This window comes from Bombyx mori, chromosome 4 (assembly GCF_030269925.1).
Source record: "Bombyx mori chromosome 4, ASM3026992v2".
In the NCBI taxonomy this organism is placed as follows: Eukaryota; Metazoa; Arthropoda; class Insecta; order Lepidoptera; family Bombycidae; genus Bombyx; species Bombyx mori.
The window spans coordinates 1,155,225-1,178,104 of NC_085110.1; the positions used below are offsets into that span (position 1 = coordinate 1,155,225).

The window sequence follows — 22,880 nt, forward strand, 5'->3', positions numbered from 1 at the left end:
TCATATTTGCAACATAATTTTTTTTACCAGTTACATCAAGTCTTTTAAAGTAAGTTAAAATTATGTATTAATTTTGTTAATAGTAGCCAAATCATAGGTAAAGTAAAAAAAATGCTAAATCTAAACTACGCTCTTTCGACAGTATTTATGAAAAAAATACTGGTGATACCAAATGTTTACGCATATTAACTCAATTTCGAATATTTTTGGAAATTGCTCACTTTTAATGCGAAAAAGCGAAATATTAGTCGAATCCACTTCGACTTCTAAGCGACAAGTGGCGGCTGGTGTTTGAGGGCGCCAGACACGGCTCTAGCACTTATGCGGTCATCTATCACCAAAGGCAATAAACACATTCAGTCTCTCACATACCTTAGTGTCTTCCGATCGACACTCTTTCATTAGCTGAACCACGGCAGGAAAGTCTTTAATGATTTGATGGAACAATTTCGAGTTAATCATCAGCAGATGAGCTTTGGACGTTGACATAAACGTTACTGGGCATCTTATGTTCGGAGCGCCTTCGAGATTACCGAATACGCTGTTTTAATGGATATTAAGAAGGAAACAATTAATACAACATCAAAACTTTACAGAACATTAAGGACATTATCAAACACGTACTTTTCCGCCTTCAGAATCCGAGACTTTAGCATCCGAAGCGGCATTGAGCCTTTCACAAATAAAAAATATATATAATAATATATATTATATAGGTATCTGATTTTAATTTAACATTTACATTACGTATGATCTAGAATCTGAATAAAAAAAAACGGTCGTCTGTAAAGTCTGGTTACTGACGGTAGTTGAACGTGACAACGTCATAAGAAGATACTGATGGAATGGTTTCATTTTTCAATTATCGCAATTATCGTTGCTATAAACAATTGACACCACATTCACTTTTCACTGAACTTCATATTTGACGAAAACATGTAAACGTATTTGTAGTATTGTATAGCAGCTGTCCACGCAGATGCATCGCTCACTCAAGTAGGAGAGAGACAGATGTCGAACGCTACCAAACGCGGAGGACGATTTTGCCTCTTTGTCGCTCGGTGCGCGCTTTCGCTTGTACTTCAAGCCTTATGTGGAACGCCTCAGAGCGAGGTATCGCCGCATGAGCCATGTTTTTTCGTGCGTGCAGCCGGCTCCATCGAATTATAAGACGTTGTCACGTCAAAATTAAAAGAGCCGTTCATTATTCGCTACACGTAATAACACAATTTACCTTCCTTTCGGCAAATTGACGACATTACTCATGGACCCCCTGATTTCTATCATGTCCACATCTCCGTAGTCCAGGATGTACATATCGGCAATCACGTCGTTGGCCTCGATGATCCTCGTGCCTCTCAGGAAGTGCACGCTGCGAACTGCCCGCCCCATGATCCGCAGGAGGGACAGGTCGCAGTGGGACAGAATCCGACACTGGAGTGAGTCTTTCAATTGATTTTTACCCGTTCATAGTTTGAACTGGTGGTACGACCTTTTGTGAGTCCGCGCGGGAGGGAACCACCACCCTGCCTATTTCTGCCGTGAAGCAGTAATGCGTTTCGGTTTGAAGGGTGGGGCAGCCGTTGTAGCTATACTGAGACCTTAGAACTTATATCTCAAGGTGGGTGGCGCATTTGCGTTTTAGATGTCCATGGGCTCCAGTAACCACTTAACACCAGGTGGGCTGTGAGCTCGTCCACCCATCTAAGCAATAAAAAAAAAAGCTGCCGCGGTAAAGCTATTGCATAACATTTTTTATCAACTTATGCAATTATAATTAGACAATGATCATTTAATATTAAAACAATAATAAAACAAAACCACGCTATATTAAACATTAATAAAAGCAAAACATTAACTGTCCCCTTCACACTCATAAGTGTGGTTTGTTATTCGTATTCTCGGGATGCTCCGAACACATAAAAGTCAAACACACCAATTTTAACAATATAATAATATAATATGTGTACAATGTTCTATTATAAAGTAAAAAGAGTAAACAAGTCGCTAGGCACTACAAGACATCAATTAAAACTAAATTATAATACGTTTTTACAAATCACTTAAATCGACGCGCGCGAATCTCGCAGTGTGACGTCACGGGACACCTGCGCGTTCGGGAACTCCGATCGCGACCGATGACGCCCGAGTGCAACCGAATGTTGCACGCTACATCAGCCCCCCCGGAGACCGTTACGGTCGATAAAAATCGGGAAAGCGTACTTGACGTCCAGATTTCGTTCTTTGCACTGAACGTGAAATGCTTGGAGATGAATCAGCAAAGTGAGATTCCGAGTCGCTTAAGATGTACGCCGGCTTCAATCTGTCTAATGACACCGTGGCAGGCTTTCCTTTGATGTCTAATTTGTAATATTTATCTCGACGTTCTAGTACCGTATAGGGTCCTGTGTATGGCGGCTGCAGAGGTTTTCTAATAGCGTCTTGGCGGAGAAAAACTTGATTTGAAGATGATAACTGTTTACTTATGAAAACTGGAGAAGTACCATGATGTATCACAGGCGTTGGTTTGATCTTTCGGATGTAGGCTCTTAAACGGGAAAGAAAATCATTGTGGTCTACGACTTCTGTGGGCGAGGTGTTGAAAAATGTACCCGGTAATCGTAGGGGCTCTCCATACACCAACTCTGCAGATGACGAACCAACATCTTCCTTCCATGCCGAACGTATTCCAAGAAGTACCCAAGGTAGAACCTCATACCATTCATCGTTCTCGTGGCACATAATTGCCGATTTGAGCTGGCGGTGGAATCTTTCGACCATACCATTTGCGGCTGGATGGTACGCTGTTGTTTGAATATGATGGGTTCCTGTTAATCTAGAAAGTTCTTTAAACAAATGTGCATCGAACTGTTTACCTCTGTCCGTCGTAATTTTCTCTGGGCAGCCAAAACGTGATATCCAGCCCGTAACGAAAGCTCTTGCCACTGTCTCAGCTTTGATATCATAGAGCGGCATAACCTCTGGCCAACGTGTAAACCTGTCCACTACTGTAAGACAGTATTTGAAATCGTGTGAAGCTGGCAGTGGCCCAATGAGATCTATATGAACGTGACTAAATCTATTAGATGGAGGAATAAACGCATGTACCGGAGACTGTATATGCCGTGTGATTTTTGCGCGCTGGCATGGGAGACATGTGCGTACCCAGTTGCTGCAGTCCTTCTTAATGCTAGGCCAGACATATTTCTGTGTCATCAATCTTACAGTAGCTTTTACTCCTGGATGACTCAACCCGTGAATATTATCGAACGCTTGTTTACGAAACTGTGACGTCAGATAAAGTCGAGGAGAAGGGCTACGAGTATCACAATATAAGCTCTCACCCGAACCAGAAATGTTGATTTTCTGCAGGTCAAGTGAAGAGCCGCATTCTAGCAGTTTTTGAAGTTCTTGGTCGTCTTTTTGCGAAGATGCTAAAGCATGCATATCAAGCTCACTCGTAATTGCTTCTGTGCGGGAAAGAGCGTCTGCCACTACGTTATCGTCTCCTGAAATATGTCGTACATCGGTTGTAAATTGTGACACAAAATCAAAATAGCGAAATTGCCGCGGAGAACAGTTTTCTGATGCTTTTTTGAATGCTGAGACTATTGGTTTGTGATCTGTAAGCACAGTGAAAACTCTGCCTTCCACCATATGTCTAAAGTGCTTTACTGCTTCATAGATAGCTAACAACTCTCTATCGAATGGGCTATACTTTCTTTGAGCTTTATTCAATTTTTTTGAAAAGAATCCGAGTGGTTGCTGTCCTTCATCTGTCTTTTGCTGTAGTACGGCACCGATTGCATTATCAGAAGCATCCGTACAGAGTATCAAAGCTGCCGATGGGTTAGGATGAGCTAGCAATGTCGCTTCAGCTAAACTTTTCTTACAAGCGATAAAGGCTTCCAGCAGTTCAGCTGACCAGGTAATAGGCGTACGGGGTTTTAAAGCTGGGCCGGATAAAACATTATGGAGCGGAGCTTGGATATTTGCAGCTTTAGGCATGAAACGTCTATAGAAATTAACCATACCCAGAAATCTTCGTAATTCTTTAATAGTTTTCGGCTGCGGGAAGTTCTGGATCGCCTCCACTTTCTGAAGAAGCGGTCTGGTGCCCGAAGATGATACGGCGTAGCCTAAAAAATCTACCTGGGGCTCACCAAACACGCATTTCGAAACATTAATAACAACGCCGTGGTCCTGGAGACGTTGAAATACTTTCTTCAGATGTTCCAGGTGCAATGTCTCGTTCTGGCTCCCTATTAAAATATCATCGATATAAGGATAACAAAAGTCAAGGTCTCTCAAGATTTCATCCATGAAGCGTTGAAATGTTTGAGCTGCGTTGCAAAGACCAAAGCTCATAAACGGAAATTCAAATAATCCGAAAGGAGTCGTAACAGCTGTTTTCGCTATATCTGCTGGGTTTACCGATAATTGATTATAAGCTCGGATCAAATCGATTTTGCTGAAGACGGTACACCCAAATAGGTTATGTGAAAAGTCACCTATATGTCGGACCGGGTATCGGTCAGGTATTGTACGTGCATTTAATGCCCGATAGTCGCCACACACGCGCCACTCATTATTTTTCTTCGGAACTAAGTGTAATGGCGATGACCATGGACTGTCTGATCTTACTGCAATACCTGCTCTTACCATATCCTCGAACTCACGGGTGGCTATTCGGAGTCGATCCGGTGCTAGACGACGAGGACGACTGAATACTGGTGGCCCTGGAGTGGTACGGATGTGGTGAAACGTATTATGTTTAATTTTACGCTTAGACAGGTCCCCAGCCGGACGAGTGATGTCCGGGAACTGAGAAAGCAAATCATGATAGCGTGAAGTACCTGCAACAGACTTAATTTGATACAAATCGGTTGACGCAGGCTGAGCGTGAGCACTGAGCGACGTTATATTGTCTATCAAACGGTGATGTCTAGCATCTACTAATAAGTTATAATGCGACAAAAAATCTATGCCTATAATAGGCTTGCCGACGTCCGCTATAACGAAACGCCAAAAGAATGCACGTCTAAGTCCAAAATCTAAAGAAATGTTTATCCAACCGAACGTGTTTATGGTTGAACCGTTTGCTGCATACAGTTTATAGTCTGTTTTCACACATTGTCGATTTTGTACGCACTTATACGGGTAAACACATAAGTCTGAACCGGTGTCAACTAAATATTGCACTTTTGTCTTACGATCGGTTACAAAAACACGGCCAGCTGTCACACTACCGCAGTCAGGAGTCGCCGTCTTCACTGACTGCTTGTTTCGTTTCCCTCTCTGAAGGAACACGGCTCCCGGCACTTCGTAGATTTGTTACCAAAACGTCGATGGTACCAGCAGAGCCTTGTATCTACGCTGGAGCGGCTTCGGGATCGTTGACGCCAGCGCGGGGACTGTGCTCGAGTTCTCGAGCGCGAATGGGAAATAGCCGACAGCTCATCCATCTTCTTTGCGAGATCATCAATGCGGCGTGTCAGTTGTTCCATAGTAAACGTAGAAGAAGAAACTTCGGTTGTGGGAACTGCCGTAGACGTTGCAGCCACTTGATTGTGAGGTTGGATGGTAATCTCATGAATTTTGTCAACAATTTGAGCGACTGAGTCTAGAGGGAGATCGACTTGCGCTGCTATAATCGCTTGTACGTGACTAGGTAAACGACTCGTCCATAATGACCGAACGAACTCGTCAGGTACATCTGATCCAGCTAGATTTCGTAAGTGTCGCAGGAATTGTGACGGTTTTCTGTCACCCAACTCTTCATGTGTAAGAAGCTGTCTCACTCGTTGTTCTTGGGACGCAGATAACCGCGAAATCAACTCCGTTTTTATCTTCTCGTATTTGTTTTCCGTTGGCGGATTAGTTATAATGTCTTTAACTTCACACACGTATTTATAATCTAGATTTGCCAAGACGTGGTAAAATTTTGTCGCATCAACCGTGATATTTGAAAGCGCGAATTGTCCTTCCAATTGTACGAACCACAACGCGGGCTCGTTAGGCCAAAATGGCGGGACTTTTACACCAACACGACAAACCTCACTCGTACTGTCCATCTTGCCGCTATTTGAAGTCATCACTTGTTAATACAACGATTTAATATATTTATAACTTGTACACTGAATCACGTCGGGGTCACCACTGTGGTTTGTTATTCGTATTTTCGGGATGCTCCGAACACATAAAAGTCAAACACACCAATTTTAACAATATAATAATATAATATGTGTACAATGTTCTATTATAAAGTAAAAAGAGTAAACAAGTCGCTAGGCACTACAAGACATCAATTAAAACTAAATTATAATACGTTTTTACAAATCACTTAAATCGACGCGCGCGAATCTCGCAGTGTGACGTCACGGGACACCTGCGCGTTCGGGAACTCCGATCGCGACCGATGACGCCCGAGTGCAACCGAATGTTGCACGCTACATAAGCTAGACCGCGTGAGAGAGAGTTGGGCAGACTTTTCATGATGCTCATGCAGTGTGACGTCACGCCACGCGCTTATTCACAAACACTACACAAGTGCAACGTGTGAATGTGTTGAACTACATGGTAGGCGGAGTGAGGGGTGTAAGGTTTTTTTCGTTACAGAATTTCATGATTACAGTAAGCCGCGCTCAAGGCCCGCGATAAAAGCTATGCAATAGCTTAAAAATAAAAGTAGGTTCTAATTTGACCAGGGATCGTTTGTAGCTGCTCCCTTATACATAATATTAAAAGTACCGTCTTATTTTCGCAAATATTCGTCACTATTCATCGCTTCTCAGTATGTTTACAACGTGGATGCAGTAATCTAATCACACTATTAGCCTTATTCATAGATAAGTTTTAGTTTTGGGTATGAGCCAAACGATTTCCTTACAAAATGGTAAAATAACTAACGGACAAACCTAAAGGTTCGAAAGGTAGAAAAATCCCACGACCAGCGCACGCTGAGATCAATAATGGAACGTTTTCGAAAATTGTGTCTCTTTATAGTTACTGAAGCTCTCAAAAGATATTACCAAATATAAGAAGCGGGTACCTTAGCAAAGGGGGGCCCAAAAATGTGTAAAGTGGCATCGGTGCGTAGCGTGATCTGATCGCACAGTTTCAGCAAACTCATATAATCGATCCCCCTCATCTTATCCCAATTGTATTCGTAATAGTCCAACACTTCTCTAAAACATTTATAATAATAACTAGCTGCTGGTACCCGTTTGCTTCGCTGGGCATTTAAAACTAACATTATTATATCTCACCCCCACAAAGACTCTCATCATTAACGCCCCCATAACTGGTGTAGGGAGTCCAACACTTATATAAATATTAGCCTATTCATTAAGTACATGTATTTTCTACATGGATACCAAGTTTCAAGTCAATCGGATGCACGGTTCAGTAGTTATAACGGATCATTCGTAAAAACCACTGTAGATTTATATATTAAGTATAGATTTGCTATCTAACTTCTTACATTAATATAAAGTAAGCCCGAAAAATCAGATGTGCCTTTTTAAATCGTTTCTGAACTATCTCTTACTTCGTTAATGCCGGATCCAATTTCTCGCGTCTCATGTAGACGACCATGTCCCTCATGTGCTCCTGGAATGAGGCCAGCGCCTGGTTCACGTTCGCTCGCACGCTTATAATGCGTACGGAGAAATACGTAGTTATCATCGCACCTGCGTTATAAATGGTCTTTTATCTCGTCGGCCGTGATTGACAGTGTCAATGAGCTCGTCAGACTCGGATACGCATTTCGGCGAATATAAATGTAACAAAAACCTTAATCGTAATCGTGATCTGTATATATGAATAAACACTAATGTGTGTAATGTTCCGAGCCGCTCCACCCGACGGTGACGCAAGTCGGTACAGTGGTAGTCGACTCCCTGAGGAGGGTCACGGTAGGGGGTGCGCAGTAGCCTCAACAACTTTACACAATTAGCAATAGTCAGAGTTGAACCAAAGCTATGTAAGAATCTTTTGGTCGATTATAGTGCTACGCCATCTATCACCGAGTAGTCGAACGAATATCGAAGGATCTAGTAGCACTTAGAACGCTCGAGAAGTACAACGCCATCTATTGTCAGATATCGGAAACAGAATACTAGAGATGTGTGGAATATTATCGATAATTCTATGAATGTGGTATCGGCTATAAAAGCGTTGCAGAGATGGCACGCAATCAGTTAGTAATCGGAACTACTCGAAGCGGAAGGAGCGAATTGAGAATTTTAAAGTGTTTTTGGAGTATTTTAAGTGTTCCAAGTGTTGAATACAGTTTTTAGTTTATACTTCGGTGGAATTTTATTTATCCGGAACCCCAGCGCGTAACAATAGTTTTGTATTGCAAGGCGCACGGGTGTGAATCGCCTTCTTGCCTATTTCTGTAGCGAAGCATTCACGTGTCCCGGCCTGATAAGATAGACAGTTTTATACAAAACAGGTGATCCTCTACTTCAAGTATTTAGGAGGGAAGCATTCCGGTTATGGGGTAACGAGGCGTTCGCAAGCTTGTTCGGTCTAGTACGCTATAAGTACTAACAAAACACCATCCCGATGAACAGCACCCACATCAGTTCCAAGTTGCTTGGATGCAATGAGTTGTACCCGGTGCTGGTGGCCTCGTACACGACCCAGAAGTAGCAGGAGAGATGTATGTTCCAAGGAGTCGCCGTCATATTGTAACGAACTAAGAAGATAGCTACGTTAATTTGTTAAAGTAACTAAGTCGTCGTGGCCTAAAGGATAAGACGTTCGGTGCGTTCATGTTGAGCGATGCACCGGTGTTCGAATCCCAGGCGAGTACAAATTTTTCTAATGAAATACGCACTCCACAAATATTCACGATTGACTTTCACGGTGATGGAATAACATCGTGTAATAAAAAACGAAAACCCGCAAAATTATAATTTGCGAAATTGTTGGAGGTTGGACCTTTTTTGAGTTCGCGCGGGTAGGTACCACCGCCCTGCCTATTCTGCCGTGAAGCAGTAATACGTTTCGGTTTGAAGGGCGGGGCAGCCGTTGTGACTATACTGAGACCTTAGAACTGATATCTCAAGATGGGTGGCGCATTTACGTCGTAGATGTCTATGAGCTTCAGTAACCACTTAACACCAGGTGGGCTGTGCGCTCGTCCAACCATCTAAGCAATAAAAAAAAGTCCTTAAGCACTTTAGGCACGAAGCACACAACGCTCACATGCATTCTCGAATAGATGCAGCCAAGAGCCGCCGCGGTCCCGGGTCGGCACTATCAGCCAGCCCTTCTCTCCCAACGAGTAGTAAACGTCCACAGAGTAGAAAACCATCAGACACGTGAGAACGTTTAATGTCGCCAAGAATATCGGCGTGGCCTTCAACCTGTAAGGAGATGCTCTCTTTGACTGCAACCGATTATCCCTAAATATTTTTATTTATTTATTTTTTATTGCTTATGCGTGTGGACGAGCTCACAGCCCACCTTGTGTTTAGTGGTTACTGGAGCCCATAGACATCTACAAAATAAATGCCCCACCCACCTTGAGATATAAGTTCTAAGGTCTTAATTACAGTTACAACGGCTGCCCCACCCTTAAAACCAAGACGCATTTACTGCTTCACGGCAGAAATAGGCAGAGTGGTGGTACCTACCCGTGCGCACTCACAAGAGGTCCTACCACCAGTAAAAAATATAACCAGGCAACGTTGACTTCATAAGTTTGCGTTATAGTCAGCTGATTTATATATCCGATACACAAAAGCTCTCGACTTCAGGCAAATCATGACAACGTACACGATCATAATATCTCTGCGTTCGATGTATTTCTTGAGCAGGACCATGGCGCTGGGGATGCGGTACAACTGAATCAAACGATTGAGCATCAAGATCTGAGTCATGTGCGTCACGCGGTACATGTCGCCTGAAAATAAAATTAGGCTCACAAACAAAATGCCCTAGCCTTCTAGCCTAGGCATTGCATTCATATCGATGAGAACACAAGCGCCCGTGACTATAGGGGTGGTCAGTGATGCGGTTGTGTGTGTATGCTAGCGATAGAATGTATTCCTCACACCTATATTAGGTCCCTATCCACTGTTACATATCTTTATTTAAGCGATATGTTAAAAAGAGTACTTTTTTTTATTGCCTAGATGTGTGGACGAGCTCGCAGCCCACCTGGTGCTAAGTGGTTACTGGAACCCATAGACATCTACAACGTAACTGGTAATCTTACTGGTGGTAGGACCTCATGTAAGTCCGCACGGGTAGGTACCACCACCCTGCCTATTTCTGCTGTGAAGCAGTAATGCGTTTCGGTTTGCCAAAACGCATTACTGCTTCACGGCAGAAATAGGCAGGATGGTGGTACCTACCCGTGCGAACTCACAACACGTCCTACCATCAGTAATAGTTAATAATAATTATTAATATAACTAAAATAATTAATAATAATAATGACTGGGAACAAATCACCCGCGGCCATTCGGCCCCAAATTATGATTACCTGTGTTATGGGTACCACACACTTATTTTAACCCACTGAGTTTCTCGCCCAAATCGTCTCAGTGGGTCGCGATTTTAACCCGGTGGTAGATGCTGGGAAGCACTGCTCTCGCTCGGGCTGGTATTAGCTAATTCTCTCAGGTTACGCCCGTGATCTCACCTACCCGTCCGGGCGTAATAGCCTCCTAGGCCACCAGCAAATAGGTAGGGAAAATAGGGGTTCAAATAGGGGTTTAAATCACTTTGATTCCCAGTACGGCACAGCCGTTTCATTGAGTCTTCGGCCTCGTTTCTGCATACCGCATACAAGTTGTAACAGTTTTAATTCTAGTAACCATTTAATACTAGGAGTGCTTTAAGCTCATTTAACATAAAATGCTTTAGTCCATAGACAATTAGGGAAATACGTATGTATGGAAAAGACACAGCCCGCGTTGTTTGTTAAGGCAGATCTCCTTAAAGTGAAATACACAGCAAAAAATTTCCTACAATCAATACTTTCGAGCATCCTATATGAACCATTGCATAAAGCCCACTTATGGCCGCAACAAATCACTCGTAGAACGATTTTATTTAAGGTAATTTTAAATGAAATTAGAGCAGTGTGAAAAAGCACTGTTCGAATGAAAACACTAGTTTTTTTTAAATTTCGGTATATGTTGCGAACAACTTGCGAAGTGTGTATTGTGTGCATTGCATAGCAGTGTTCATTGCATCTTCAAAAAACGTACGACGTGCTCATATAATATAATTATGTACCTCCAAATAATGATTAAGCAAAAATAACCTTTTTTTATTGGTTTAGTTTAACACGAAATATGTTACTAAGATTTATTGTTACAAAGGGAGACTACAAGTTTTGTATACTTAGTTTAGTAAATTAACATAGCTTTCAGTTTGGTTAAGGCTAATAATTGACCCTGTTCAGTTACGGGGACCAGATCCTATGGCGTCCCGTATGTCAGCAACTAACCGAAAGACTCCTTGGTGCTCGACTCCAAATTTTCGAGTTGGAGACAAGCAATGACGTCCACGATGAAGGCTCCTTTCAAATAATGAGCCGCAGTACTGGCCGGGTGGTAGACCAGGACGCCGTGCTCGTTGAAATAACCCACTAGCATCCGTTGAAGACTTTGCGGGAGAAATTCGAAGGTTAAATATTGGCAAGTCTTACAGATGCTATCCTATTTGTTGATTGCCCGTTGTCTCATGGATGGCCGGGGTACGTATATGGATCACACTACATCGGGGTCACATTACACGGCTACTACCAAAACCAACACGTGTTTAACACGTGTTCACGATCGACTTCCACGACCAATGAATACCAACGTGTAATAAGAATAGAACTCGAAAATTGTATAAATTCGCATAATTACTTGTAGGGTTTGTAGGTTGGACATGTTATACAATGCTAATGATATTTCGACCTCATGATGAAGTGGGAGTGTGGTTAAAGTTGTGATCTCCATGGGTCATGGTACCGATTTAAGAGCTTAATCTCATTCGTTCATCAAAGCAAGTTAAGTGAGTACTATTTGGTACTTCAAGTTCAATTATTTTATAAGCGGTAGGACAGCGGAAAGGTCTCTAATGAAATTTGTTTAGCATCAACATCATTAGTCCACAGTTTCTAGTTACGTTTGCCTGTGCGCCGTCTCCGCTCTAAGACCCGTCTTGAGGAACGTTGGTTCCTTGGAAAATATGTCCAGCCCACTGCCACTTCAACTTGTCGACTCTCTGTTTAATAGTAAGGTACCACAAAAAAACTGGAAACATAACACGATAATTTCATATTTGTACAACATTACTATTTAAAAGAACCTCTCGGATAACTCTGTATTTCTATCATTTCATCGAATTGCGTTTTCCGGTCATCCTTGTGACGAAGGGCTCGTAAATTGCGAGTAAATTAATCCACAGACACAGCCCACTGAGTTTCATGCCGTAACTTCTCAGTGGGTCGCGTTTCCGATCCGGTGTTAGATTTTTTTATTCCTTATATGGGTGGACGAGCTCACAGCCCAGCCCAGGATTCGGGGAATAGTCAGCGGCTGCAACGATAAGGCGATTATCATGACGCATAGCCTTATCGAAGTATCTTTCCGACGCTGACTTCATATGTTTCCGGATTGATTCGAGGCCCAGGTCGAGTGATAAACTGTAAGACATTAGACAATAAGCATAAGACGTACACATCAAAATAAGCAGTCGCGTCTAGTATGACGGACACGTGGTACAGACTGGGCCACTGCAGCACCAGGTACGTGTAGTTGGGGAACACCATGGAGGAGGCGAGCGCGCACAGGGCGCGGACGCACTCGTACACCGTCAGGTAGCGACCGTCCGGCCGGATCGTGAACCGAGGAAATATGTATCTGCCGATCAATTGTTCTGTCATTGTCAAAAATGCATTTTGTTGACGCTTGGTAATAGTCCAGCGGCTGTTGTCTCTGTGGCGTTTCTCTAGTATATCATCCCACAATCCATATTATCCCAACGTCACGACCTGCGTATACTGGATATCAGGCGAACTGCAAGTACCAACCTACTAGTTCCTGTGAAGCATTTCGGTTTGAAGGGTGAAATAGCTTTAGTACTTTTACGGAAAAAGTGTCAGCCACTGAAAATCAAGTATCAAGAAAAGTTGCTAGTGTAAAAAAAAACATAATTTAATGTAATGTAAATGTAAGCAAGTCATGCATTATATCTATTGTAAGGCTGAGGATCTACAAACAGCTGGGTGGGGTTTTCAAACATACTTCCTTTAACTGTATAATTTAATTATTGTATCAATATCGCTCAAGCCTTTGTCATGCTACAGACAAGTACTCCCTTTTAGCAGCTCTTTTTAGCGTCCAAAATGAAACTTCTCACCTTAGTACCGATAAAAAGCCAAGCCTATCGAAGGGCTGCAAGAATGCCGTGTCCGGCAGGTGCTTCCTCGGCAGGAGGAACCTTTCCATGTTGGGGATCGGATCGGGCGGTGAGTACGATAGGAAGGGTTCGCGATGCCGGAGAAGGCGATGGTATTCCTGATTGATAACAAAAAGAGGTGAACGAGTAGATATGGTAGACAAGGTTGAAAATAAAATTTTTAAATTCATCTTTTAATCGGCAATGTTCGGCGAAATAGTTCATTGCGTTTTCCCCTCTGTATGTCAAAAGCGTTTTTTTTCTTTCCATTGCTTAGTAACAATTGACAAGCCCTAAGGTACCAAAGTGTCAATGTAGTCAAATTTCGAACACTGAACAAACATTAGTATAAATATGCATAATGTGTAATGTCTTGTGTTTCTCCGAGATAGAAAGGAGCATACTACTTAATTCTGCAATCGCAGACCAGTTCCGGTACAAGTCTCCTATTGAAAATTCGTCATAATAGTAACGTAAGTTCCACAATCGTAAGACTCACGGGCGTTCTTTTGGCATATTCTATAGCATCTTTGACTTTGGGCATCTCCAGTGTCCGCAGCAGCTGTTTTCTCGCCACAGAAAACATCTGAACGTGTGTTACCGCCTTCACTGTGTAAAACGCTGGCAAGTCTAAATTAATAGATAAACAGATTCATAATCAAAACTACTGTAGGGGAATGACACCCCGCCCCGCTTAGCTTACTATGCATTTATAGTAACTAGAGGTCCCGCAGTAGTCGAAATTCGACTATGATTAATTGGAATTGTATAATAAGTTTGTACACTATTATGATTGTATTTTATACTTCTATAATCACAAATTTCGCCAAGGCTACGCTATAAAAAATATTAATAAAGACAAACAATATTTAATGTATTCTCAATTTGACCACAGACGTCAAGAACAAAAGTTTGACAATAAATAGTATGCATGCATGTGTGCGTCAAATACATGGTATGTAGTGTGTGTAATGGTTTCTTTATTGATTTAATGTATCTTTTATGCATTATTTAAAAAAATATTAGCATTGTACACTTCTTCTCTATATTCTCTATAAGTGTGGAAAAATTCATACTCCTCCGTCCGCGCAATTTTCGTAAAAAGGGATACAAAGTTTTTGCTTCACGTATTCATATATAGATGAGCAACATAGTCAGTGGTTAACGTGCAGCGATCCACCGCGGTTGCTGAGGCGAATCAACATACAATTATAGTCAGTGTTTTATTGACCACTCTCGAAACCTCACACTATTTAACGGTTTAATATAGTGTTTATATGAACGACCCAAGAAGACCAAATAGATTCAATTCATGAACGTCCATGTTCGTAAGGTGCATGATCTAAGTTTGTACTTAAATTATTAATGGTGACTAATATATCATCGAAATTTTCCATAGTCCATGGACACCACGATGTGAATGTGGCCTTGAGATAATATGAAAGTCTAACCGATATTTAAATTCTATTCCAACTAATGTTATAGCTGCGAAAGCTAATAAAGATGGATAATGAATTTGTTATATATGAGGAAAAGTTTCGGACGGATTTTGATGAAACTTCATACTGCAGTAGTACAAATGCTATTATACATACAATACGAACAACGTACTTCAGGTGGCGCACGTGTCGAGGCAAGAAAATGTTATTTTTTATAGGATTAACTATAGCCACATGAGAGAGTGACCAGGCTATACTAATGTGAGTATCCTCTGCTTCATCGTGATCGCACGAATGTTTCGCGGCAGATATAGATACGGTGATGCTACCAGCTTGACGCTTTCGCACAATACCGACAGAGAAGTTTTATAAAAATGGAGGAAAATAATTCGAAGCAATCAAGTTCTTAGCTAGCATTTCCGACGAGATGTAAAGTATTGTACCAAGCTGATGTTCCAAGTCCTTTTGAACCAGAACACTGTGAACTAGACGTCTAACTGTGAGGTCTAACTATAAGGTCAAACTTTTAGACGTGTATAGTAACTAGTGAACCATACGAAATCGCCGTTAGTCCTGGGTCTACATAGACCGTAGGATCAGGCGGTGGAACGAACAGCGCAGGGCACGTGGGGCGCACCACAATTGGACGTTAGGGTTCAGAAGCTTTGAGTGAGTGAAACGGCGTGTTCTGGGTAGGCCTCTCATACGGTGGACCGACTTCTCAAAGGGAGTCGCGGGAATACGCTGGATGCATCTAGCGTTGAGCCGGTCATGTTGGATGACCACGGGGTAGACCCATGTCTATTAGTATCTGTGCGGTGGTAATGACTAATCTTTAACTCTGTTAGTAGGTTGGTAGGTGCGAACCCGCCGATGCGGCATAATCTGCCGCATGCGCCGGTACGACGGAACTTACTGTCTCCAGTGCTGTCCATTGACTGTTGTTTCATTAATTCCCTTTGTTATGTATCTCATAAAAGCCTTGAAAGAGCATTAAAAGAATAATGACGTACGTAAAATGCAGGTGAGCACACCAAAATGGCTTTTCGGTCCTATCGCCTTGACGACGCGCTTCGTGATCGGACAATACACCTAAACAATACAAATATAATTGTATCTCTCTGTTGCCATCTTTATTTTAAATTTTCTTAAGTAACAAGTATACTTTTTTGTGAAGTGTTGATAAATTACTTTCAACTGTAACATTCAAAAATATAATGTGAAAGATGTGTGGACGAGTTCACAGCCCACCTGGTGTTAAGTGGTTACTGGAGCCCATATACATCTACAACGTAAATGCGCCACCCACCTTGATATATAAGTTGTAAGGTCTCAATATAGTTACAACGGCTGTCCCGCCCTTCAAACCGAAAGGAATTACTGCTTCATTGCAGAAATAGGCGGGTTGGTGGTACCTACCCGCGCGAACTCACAAGAGGTCCTACCACTAGTAATTACGCAAATTATAATTTTGCGTGTTTGATTTTTATTACACGATGTTATTCCTTCACCGTGGAAGTCAATCGTGAACATTTGTGGAGTACGTATTTCATTAAAAAAATTGGTACCCGCCTGCGGGATTCGAACCCCGGTGCATCGCTCAACACGAATGCACCGGACGTTTTATCCTTTAAGCCACGACGACTTCAAAATGTTACTAAATACTTTATGTATAAAACATTCCTATTAGTCGTAACCGTTATTTAAGACTATATATAAAAATTATTTGCTGTTCGTTAGTCTCGCTAAAACTCGAGACCGGCTGGACCGATTTGGCTAATTTTGGTCTTCAATTATTTGTGAAAGTCTAAAGAAGGTTTAAAAGGTAGATAAATATGAAAATGCTCGGAATTAAATAAAAATAACAATTTTGTTTTTCCTTTGATGTGTCCCCCGTCGGACGGATTCCTTTTGTTTGTTTTAAGTTTATTTTATACAAAAGTTTAGGTCTTCTATTTATCGATTGAGGCACTACGAAGTCTGCCGGGTCAGCTAGTTTAAGAACAGTTCCCGCACCTCACAGATCCCTTGCTTAATGACGTACATTTCATTTGTAATGTCTCCGGTGTTCAGTAGGATCTCGTTTGGAGACGTGTAAAAGAGTTTGGCCTTTGATGACAGATCACATAGATCTTCCCCGTGGATAAACTGAAAACGTTTTAAGATCATCTTATATAATGTATTCTGACTTCTCAAAATTATTAAAAGAAAAATAACTAAGTAGCAAATATATCGATAACAGGTAATAAGTAATAGTTATTAATTATATAAATTAATATTAATTAGTTACCTTACAGTTAATAATATTACGTTACATTGTGTATATGTATGTGTATGTATGTTTATATATTATAATTGATTGGTACACCGCGTGTAATTAGTTTCTACTTTTTTTGTATTTAATGTTTCGCATTGTTTCTTTTGTTGATGTACATTACAGTACATTACAAGAATACTGTCTCTCTCTCTCTCCCTATATTGTGTTGACGTGTGATATTTATTTGGGAATCGATGCGAGTAAAATGGAAATATAACGATGTACATAGTATTACAACACTTTTTCATGTGAAACATCTATAGCCGCACGTAAAACCGATTTCTGGCGTGGCGACGCATGCCGTGGCGACGCGTCGCCATGCGCAATCGACTGTGCGATTCTCTCCCACTCGATCCGGCGTTAAGCCATCTCTCTTGCTACACTGAGCTCGGATACGTATAGTGTATACTCCGTAGTGTATACAGTGTTGTTTACTACACTACACATAACCTGTGTGTTACTTGAAAACAAATTATTTTTTCGCAATATTTTATTTTATCATTATGACATATTTAGTTCCTATCACAATCTGTTCTTTTCTGCATATTACTTTTACAAAATAATGTCGATGTTTCACATCTGCCAGGCGTCCCGTGACGGCTCACATTTTTTTCATTGATGTATAATATTTTTTACGATCGCCTAGAAAAGATCGCCGTTAAGTATCAGACCGGCTTTTGTGCTACTTCATTTTAACTACGGATATATGGCGCATTGTGTGAATAATCAACAGAAGCAATAATCTGTAAGGCTAGTCTGTGGTGAGAACCCTCGCCCAGTGCAAGGCCGCGTCACCTGCACGAAGGGTATCCGCTCGATGTACTTGCTGCGCTGGCGCGTCACTATGTCGCGGTACACGTGCGCGGGCAGGTCGTAGAATATTGAACTCTTCTTGTTCGTCATCGAATAGGCCTGCGCGAGGGTCACGTCATTATCACCCTTTTTTTAATTGCCTAGATGGGTGGACGAGTTCACGACCCACATCAAACATCTATAACGTAAATGCCGCCACTTAATTACTGGTAGGACCTCAAACTGAAACGCATTACTGCTTCAGGGCAGAAATAGGTAGTGTGGTGGTACCTGCCCGTGGGACTCACAAGAGGTCCTACCACTAGTAATTACGTAAATTATAATTTTGCGGGTTTGATTTTCATTACACGATGCTATTCCTTCACCGTGGAAGTCAATCGTGAACATTCGTTAAGTACGTATTTCAGTAGATTGGTACCCGCTTGCGGGATTCGAACACCGGTGCATCGCTACATACAAATGCACCGGATGTCTTATCCTTTAGGCCACGACGAGTTCAAACAGTCTCTCTGCAACCCGACATACGTTCATGAGAGCTTCCAATCTGCATCAAAGAGAATACTAACTACCTTTCAACGACTATTTTGTTTATATTTTTACTTGCGACCCGCCCTCGCTTCGCTTCGGAAACTGTAATTTATTATTGGTTTCTCCACTATTTACTTAATGGATGTTATTATACATATAAACCTTCCTCTTCAATCACTCTATCTATAAAAAAAAACCGCATCAATGCGTAGTTTTAAAGATTTAAGCATACATAGGGATATAGGGACAGAGAAAGCGACTTTGTTTTACACTAGGTAGTGATTACCTTATCAGTATACCAGCAGAGCTGGAGGTAAGTGATGAATCTCTGTCTTAATACGGGATCCATTTGTTTCCTGATCAGGAAATTCTTGACATTCTCGATACAAGCGTCGTAGTCTTCTCTGAAATTGTAATAGAGGCTGTGTTGGAAAGTTCAGCTCAACAAATAAGGAACATTCTGACCGGCACTTGTGATTTAACTCACAATGAGATGAACGATTATAATTTTAAGTATTAGCTACCTGGTGTTAAGTGGTTACCGAAGCCCACAGACAACATCGACACCAATGAGGCATGAGGTCTAAGTCTCTACCTAGTCCTATATCTTATCCATACGCTAATGCATTTTATTATATATTTGTATGACGCGCAATGCAAGACAATTAATCACAGCACCCAAGACCTAAGTTCTCGAGTAATGGCGGCTGCTAGCCCGCTGTCTCTACATTTCATTGCGGCTTTACAAGTATTTAACACTAAACATACCAAAATGGATACCAAAATGACCCATTTTAACTACCATTGGTAACTACCATTGTTTTTACTTTTGCATTGAAAATGCACATATCATCATCTTATAGCTTTTGCACATTTGACTTCATGACATTTTCTTACCAATCAATCTAAAGTTATTATACTATTTTTATTTATTTATTGCTTAGATGTATACTATTTCTTTGTTTTGTTTATTTTGAGCAATGCTTGTCGTATACAGTTATCTACTCTCTATGGTAGAAATAGGTACCAGTAAGTGTTGGTATGATTAGTGTTTAGTATCCTTCGTCTCTAATCCTCCTAATACTCGCACCACGTTTTCTTTTCACATTAAAGCGGCCCCTTTTTATGTCTTACAGACTTGTACACCAACACCCATTACATATTGTGTTATATGTTTTTTTTTATTTTTTTTTATTGCCTTTGTAGGCAGACGGGCATACGGCCCACCTGATGGTGAGTGGTTACCGTCGCCCATGGACTTCAGTAATGCCAGGGGCAGAGCCAAGCCGCTGCCTACCGCTTAATACTCTCCACAAGCCTCGTTTGAAGAAGGACATGTCATAGCGCTCGGGAAACACCGTGGAGGGGAGCTCATTCCATAGCCGGATGGTACGTGGCAAAAAAGACCTCTGGAAGCGCACTGTGGATGACCGCAGTGGCTCCAGGTAGTATGGATGAACTCTACTCCGGTGGCGGGCGTATGTATATATGTATGTATGTATGTATGTATGTATGTATATAGAAACAGTCGTACCGTAGTGCGCTGGTGACCATGATGGTGGCAGAATAGACAGCCTCCATGAAAATTCGCAGCACTATACACATTTCGAGTAGCAACATCGTGTATATCACATTGTTGAAGTTATCTGCGCCCCAGATCGGCATGTGACCTGGCGCAATACGAATAAAATCTATATTTATCTATTTAATAGCAATTTTCAATTTAAAAGCGAAATTTAAATTATTTAAAATAACAATAGTATTTTTTATTTTAATGGAAACAGTGAGCTTAGTGCGAGTTTTTTAACGTTCTCGATAGCGTAAAAGTTAACTCAATTTTTTATGGAATTGGCACGTTTGCCTCCGTTTGCCGCTAGGGGCGCTGTTCAAACTGAAAGCTGCATGTTGATATCATATCGGGGTCACCCATTGCGTGGAAACGGAATAGTGAAGATCTTCCACCGAGCGGGTGGAGTTGCTCGGTAGACCGACGGTCCGAATGTTATTTTTCGGAACTTGTATCATACATGTAAACATATCTTGATAATTACGGATTCCCGAGAATGGTAATACGGTGACCGATATCAGTTAAACTTTTATTGCAATTCATCGAACTGTACATACACAATGCATACAGTTACGTGCTGGCCGTCTCTCTATCTCTATCTCTCTCACACACACACACAGGCGCGGCTACCAAATCATGTAAGCGCTCACAAGTAAACGTGATCATGGATATCGCCCAGTAGAGACCGAAGCTCAGTCTGCTCTCCACCATGGCGTCGTCCAGCGGCTTGTGCTCCCAGTACGGGCGGTGCGTGAAGTTGGACACTTGACAGTACTCGAACCTTGGAAACGAGAGTTCGTAGACCTTTTTATTTATTGCTTAGATGGATGGACGAGCTCACAGCCTACCTTGTGTTGATTATTGGATCCCATAGACATCTACGACGTAAATGCGCCACCCACCTTGAGATATCAGTATAGTTACAACGGCTTCCCCGCCCTTCAAACCGAAACACATTACTGCTTCACGGCAGAAATAGGCAGGGTGGTGGTACCTACCCGCGCGAACTCACAAGAGGTCCTACCACCAGTAAACTCTAAAGTAAGGCTTGCCTCAATCTAGGCTTGCCATGTTCCGAAGTGTGACTTGGCACGTTCCAAATTCGCAAGGCTTGATGCCGCATAGGAAATATTCAAATCCAAAATCATTTATTTCAACTTAGATGTCAGTATGACACACTTGTTGAATGTCAAAATATAAATAACAATGTTAACTCTACCACCGGTTCCAAAAAAAGCCACAGTCCTGAGAAGAACCGGCGAAACAAACTCAGCGGGCTTTTTTTTTTGTTTTTTCTCAAATATTTTCTTTTTTTTAATACGGTTTACAGTTTGGATGGTATGCGAGTTGTAAACACAGTATAATGAAGAGCCCGACACTTGTCTGCAAGAAGTCGACGACGTCCTCACCGATCTACCTAAGGGCTCTAGTGATTAGTGACGTGAAGTCCGTCCTGAGCTGATATTAAATATCTGCTCTAATGTCAACACCAAAATATGTCCTATAGTGGAATTAAATCAGCGAATATTTATTACATCACTATACTAAGACACGCACTGGAAGCACATGAAGGCCTGCTGCAGCGCCGTGATCATGTAGCAGGCGATCACCAGCAGGAGGGTGTACGAGAGGAATCTTAACACATTGCTTCGGTACACGCACGTCTCCTCAATTCTCTTCAGTATTCGGAACACCTGAACAGCGACCGAGAACAATGATAAGCAAATTGCACCCGAGATATACCAGGGCGGGGCGGAAGAATGAGGCGTGAATATCATAAGATCTCACTAAGCTATTTATAATAAGTACTAGCTGACCCGGCATACTTCGTAGTGCCTCAATCGATAAATAAAAGATCTAAACTTTTGTATAAAAAAAAAAGTAAAAAAAACAAAAGGAATCCGTCCGACAGGGGGCACATCAAAGGAAAAACATTTATTTTTATTTTTATATAATTCCAAGCATTTTCATATTTATCTACCTTTTAAACCTTCTCTGGACTCCCACAAATAATTCATGACCAAAATTAGCCAAATCAGTCCAGCCGTTCTCAAGTTTTAGCGAGACTAACGAACAGCAATTCATTTATATATGTATATATATATTAATGTGCTACAATTGCCATGGATCTCAAGTTCAGAATGGTATACACTGCTTTATTTGAATTATACACACTAAGGTAGAACCTTAGGCAGCCTCAACAGCTTATTCATTCCGGCGAAATAACCTTCACCAATGAATTCGAAGATCGGCACAGTCCCAACGACGTCGAGGACAAACCAACGACTCCTCATATGCTGCGAGGACGTTTGCGAGAATGTTATTGGAACTCCTAAAATAATTGAAAAGAGCAAATTTAACATTACTAGTGTCCAGCGCTGCTCCGCCCTTCAAACCTGTACTGGCGTGGTTGTTTCACAGAATAGTAGTATGTTAGTAGTATGGTAGTATGTTGTTACTTGCGGTACGCTCGGCCACCAGTATAGTAGAACGCTGGTATAATACTCAGAGGACACTGATGCTCATTCCCCCCAATCGCTTTATTTGCTTTTTACGATACCCAAGAGAAGACATGGGGTATTGACGATGCTTTGGCATTTTTCCAGCGAATCCCTTAGTTATCTGACCACACTCACGGGGGAGATAGGGAGCTATTTCAGGCTTAAAACACATTATTATATAACACATACATTCGTCACACGGTCCACTAGTCTCTATTATAAATAATGTATTCTAATGTAGCTAAAATAACCTTAAAATTTCGGACAAATTAATTAATACCCCTATACAAATTCTTGAA

The 22,880-nt window shown here is 41.6% G+C and overlaps 1 protein-coding gene across 4 annotated transcripts in view; it reads right to left on the reverse strand.

Moving 5' to 3' along the window:
* LOC101746914 (uncharacterized) overlaps positions 1-22,880 on the reverse strand; it is a 58,763-nt gene that overhangs the window by 17,872 nt on the left and 18,011 nt on the right. For 2 of the 4 annotated variants that reach the window (XM_062677137.1, XM_062677140.1), the window contains 19 exons: positions 22,267-22,412; positions 21,638-21,774; positions 20,731-20,861; positions 20,048-20,183; positions 18,800-18,917; positions 17,968-18,084; positions 16,872-17,003; positions 15,869-15,947; positions 13,916-14,046; positions 13,378-13,535; positions 12,696-12,878; positions 11,474-11,631; positions 9,790-9,916; positions 9,217-9,377; positions 8,558-8,704; positions 7,550-7,691; positions 7,052-7,187; positions 1,235-1,434; positions 373-541 (listed from right to left, as the gene is read on the reverse strand). In XM_062677137.1, coding sequence (XP_062533121.1) covers positions 373-541; positions 1,235-1,434; positions 7,052-7,187; positions 7,550-7,691; positions 8,558-8,704; positions 9,217-9,377; positions 9,790-9,916; positions 11,474-11,631; positions 12,696-12,878; positions 13,378-13,535; positions 13,916-14,046; positions 15,869-15,947; positions 16,872-17,003; positions 17,968-18,084; positions 18,800-18,917; positions 20,048-20,183; positions 20,731-20,861; positions 21,638-21,774; positions 22,267-22,412 — 2,708 coding nt within the window. The remainder of the gene's footprint in view (positions 1-372; positions 542-1,234; positions 1,435-7,051; positions 7,188-7,549; positions 7,692-8,557; positions 8,705-9,216; positions 9,378-9,789; positions 9,917-11,473; positions 11,632-12,695; positions 12,879-13,377; positions 13,536-13,915; positions 14,047-15,868; positions 15,948-16,871; positions 17,004-17,967; positions 18,085-18,799; positions 18,918-20,047; positions 20,184-20,730; positions 20,862-21,637; positions 21,775-22,266; positions 22,413-22,880) is intronic. The other 2 variants (XM_062677138.1, XM_062677139.1) reach the window with 2 other exon arrangements.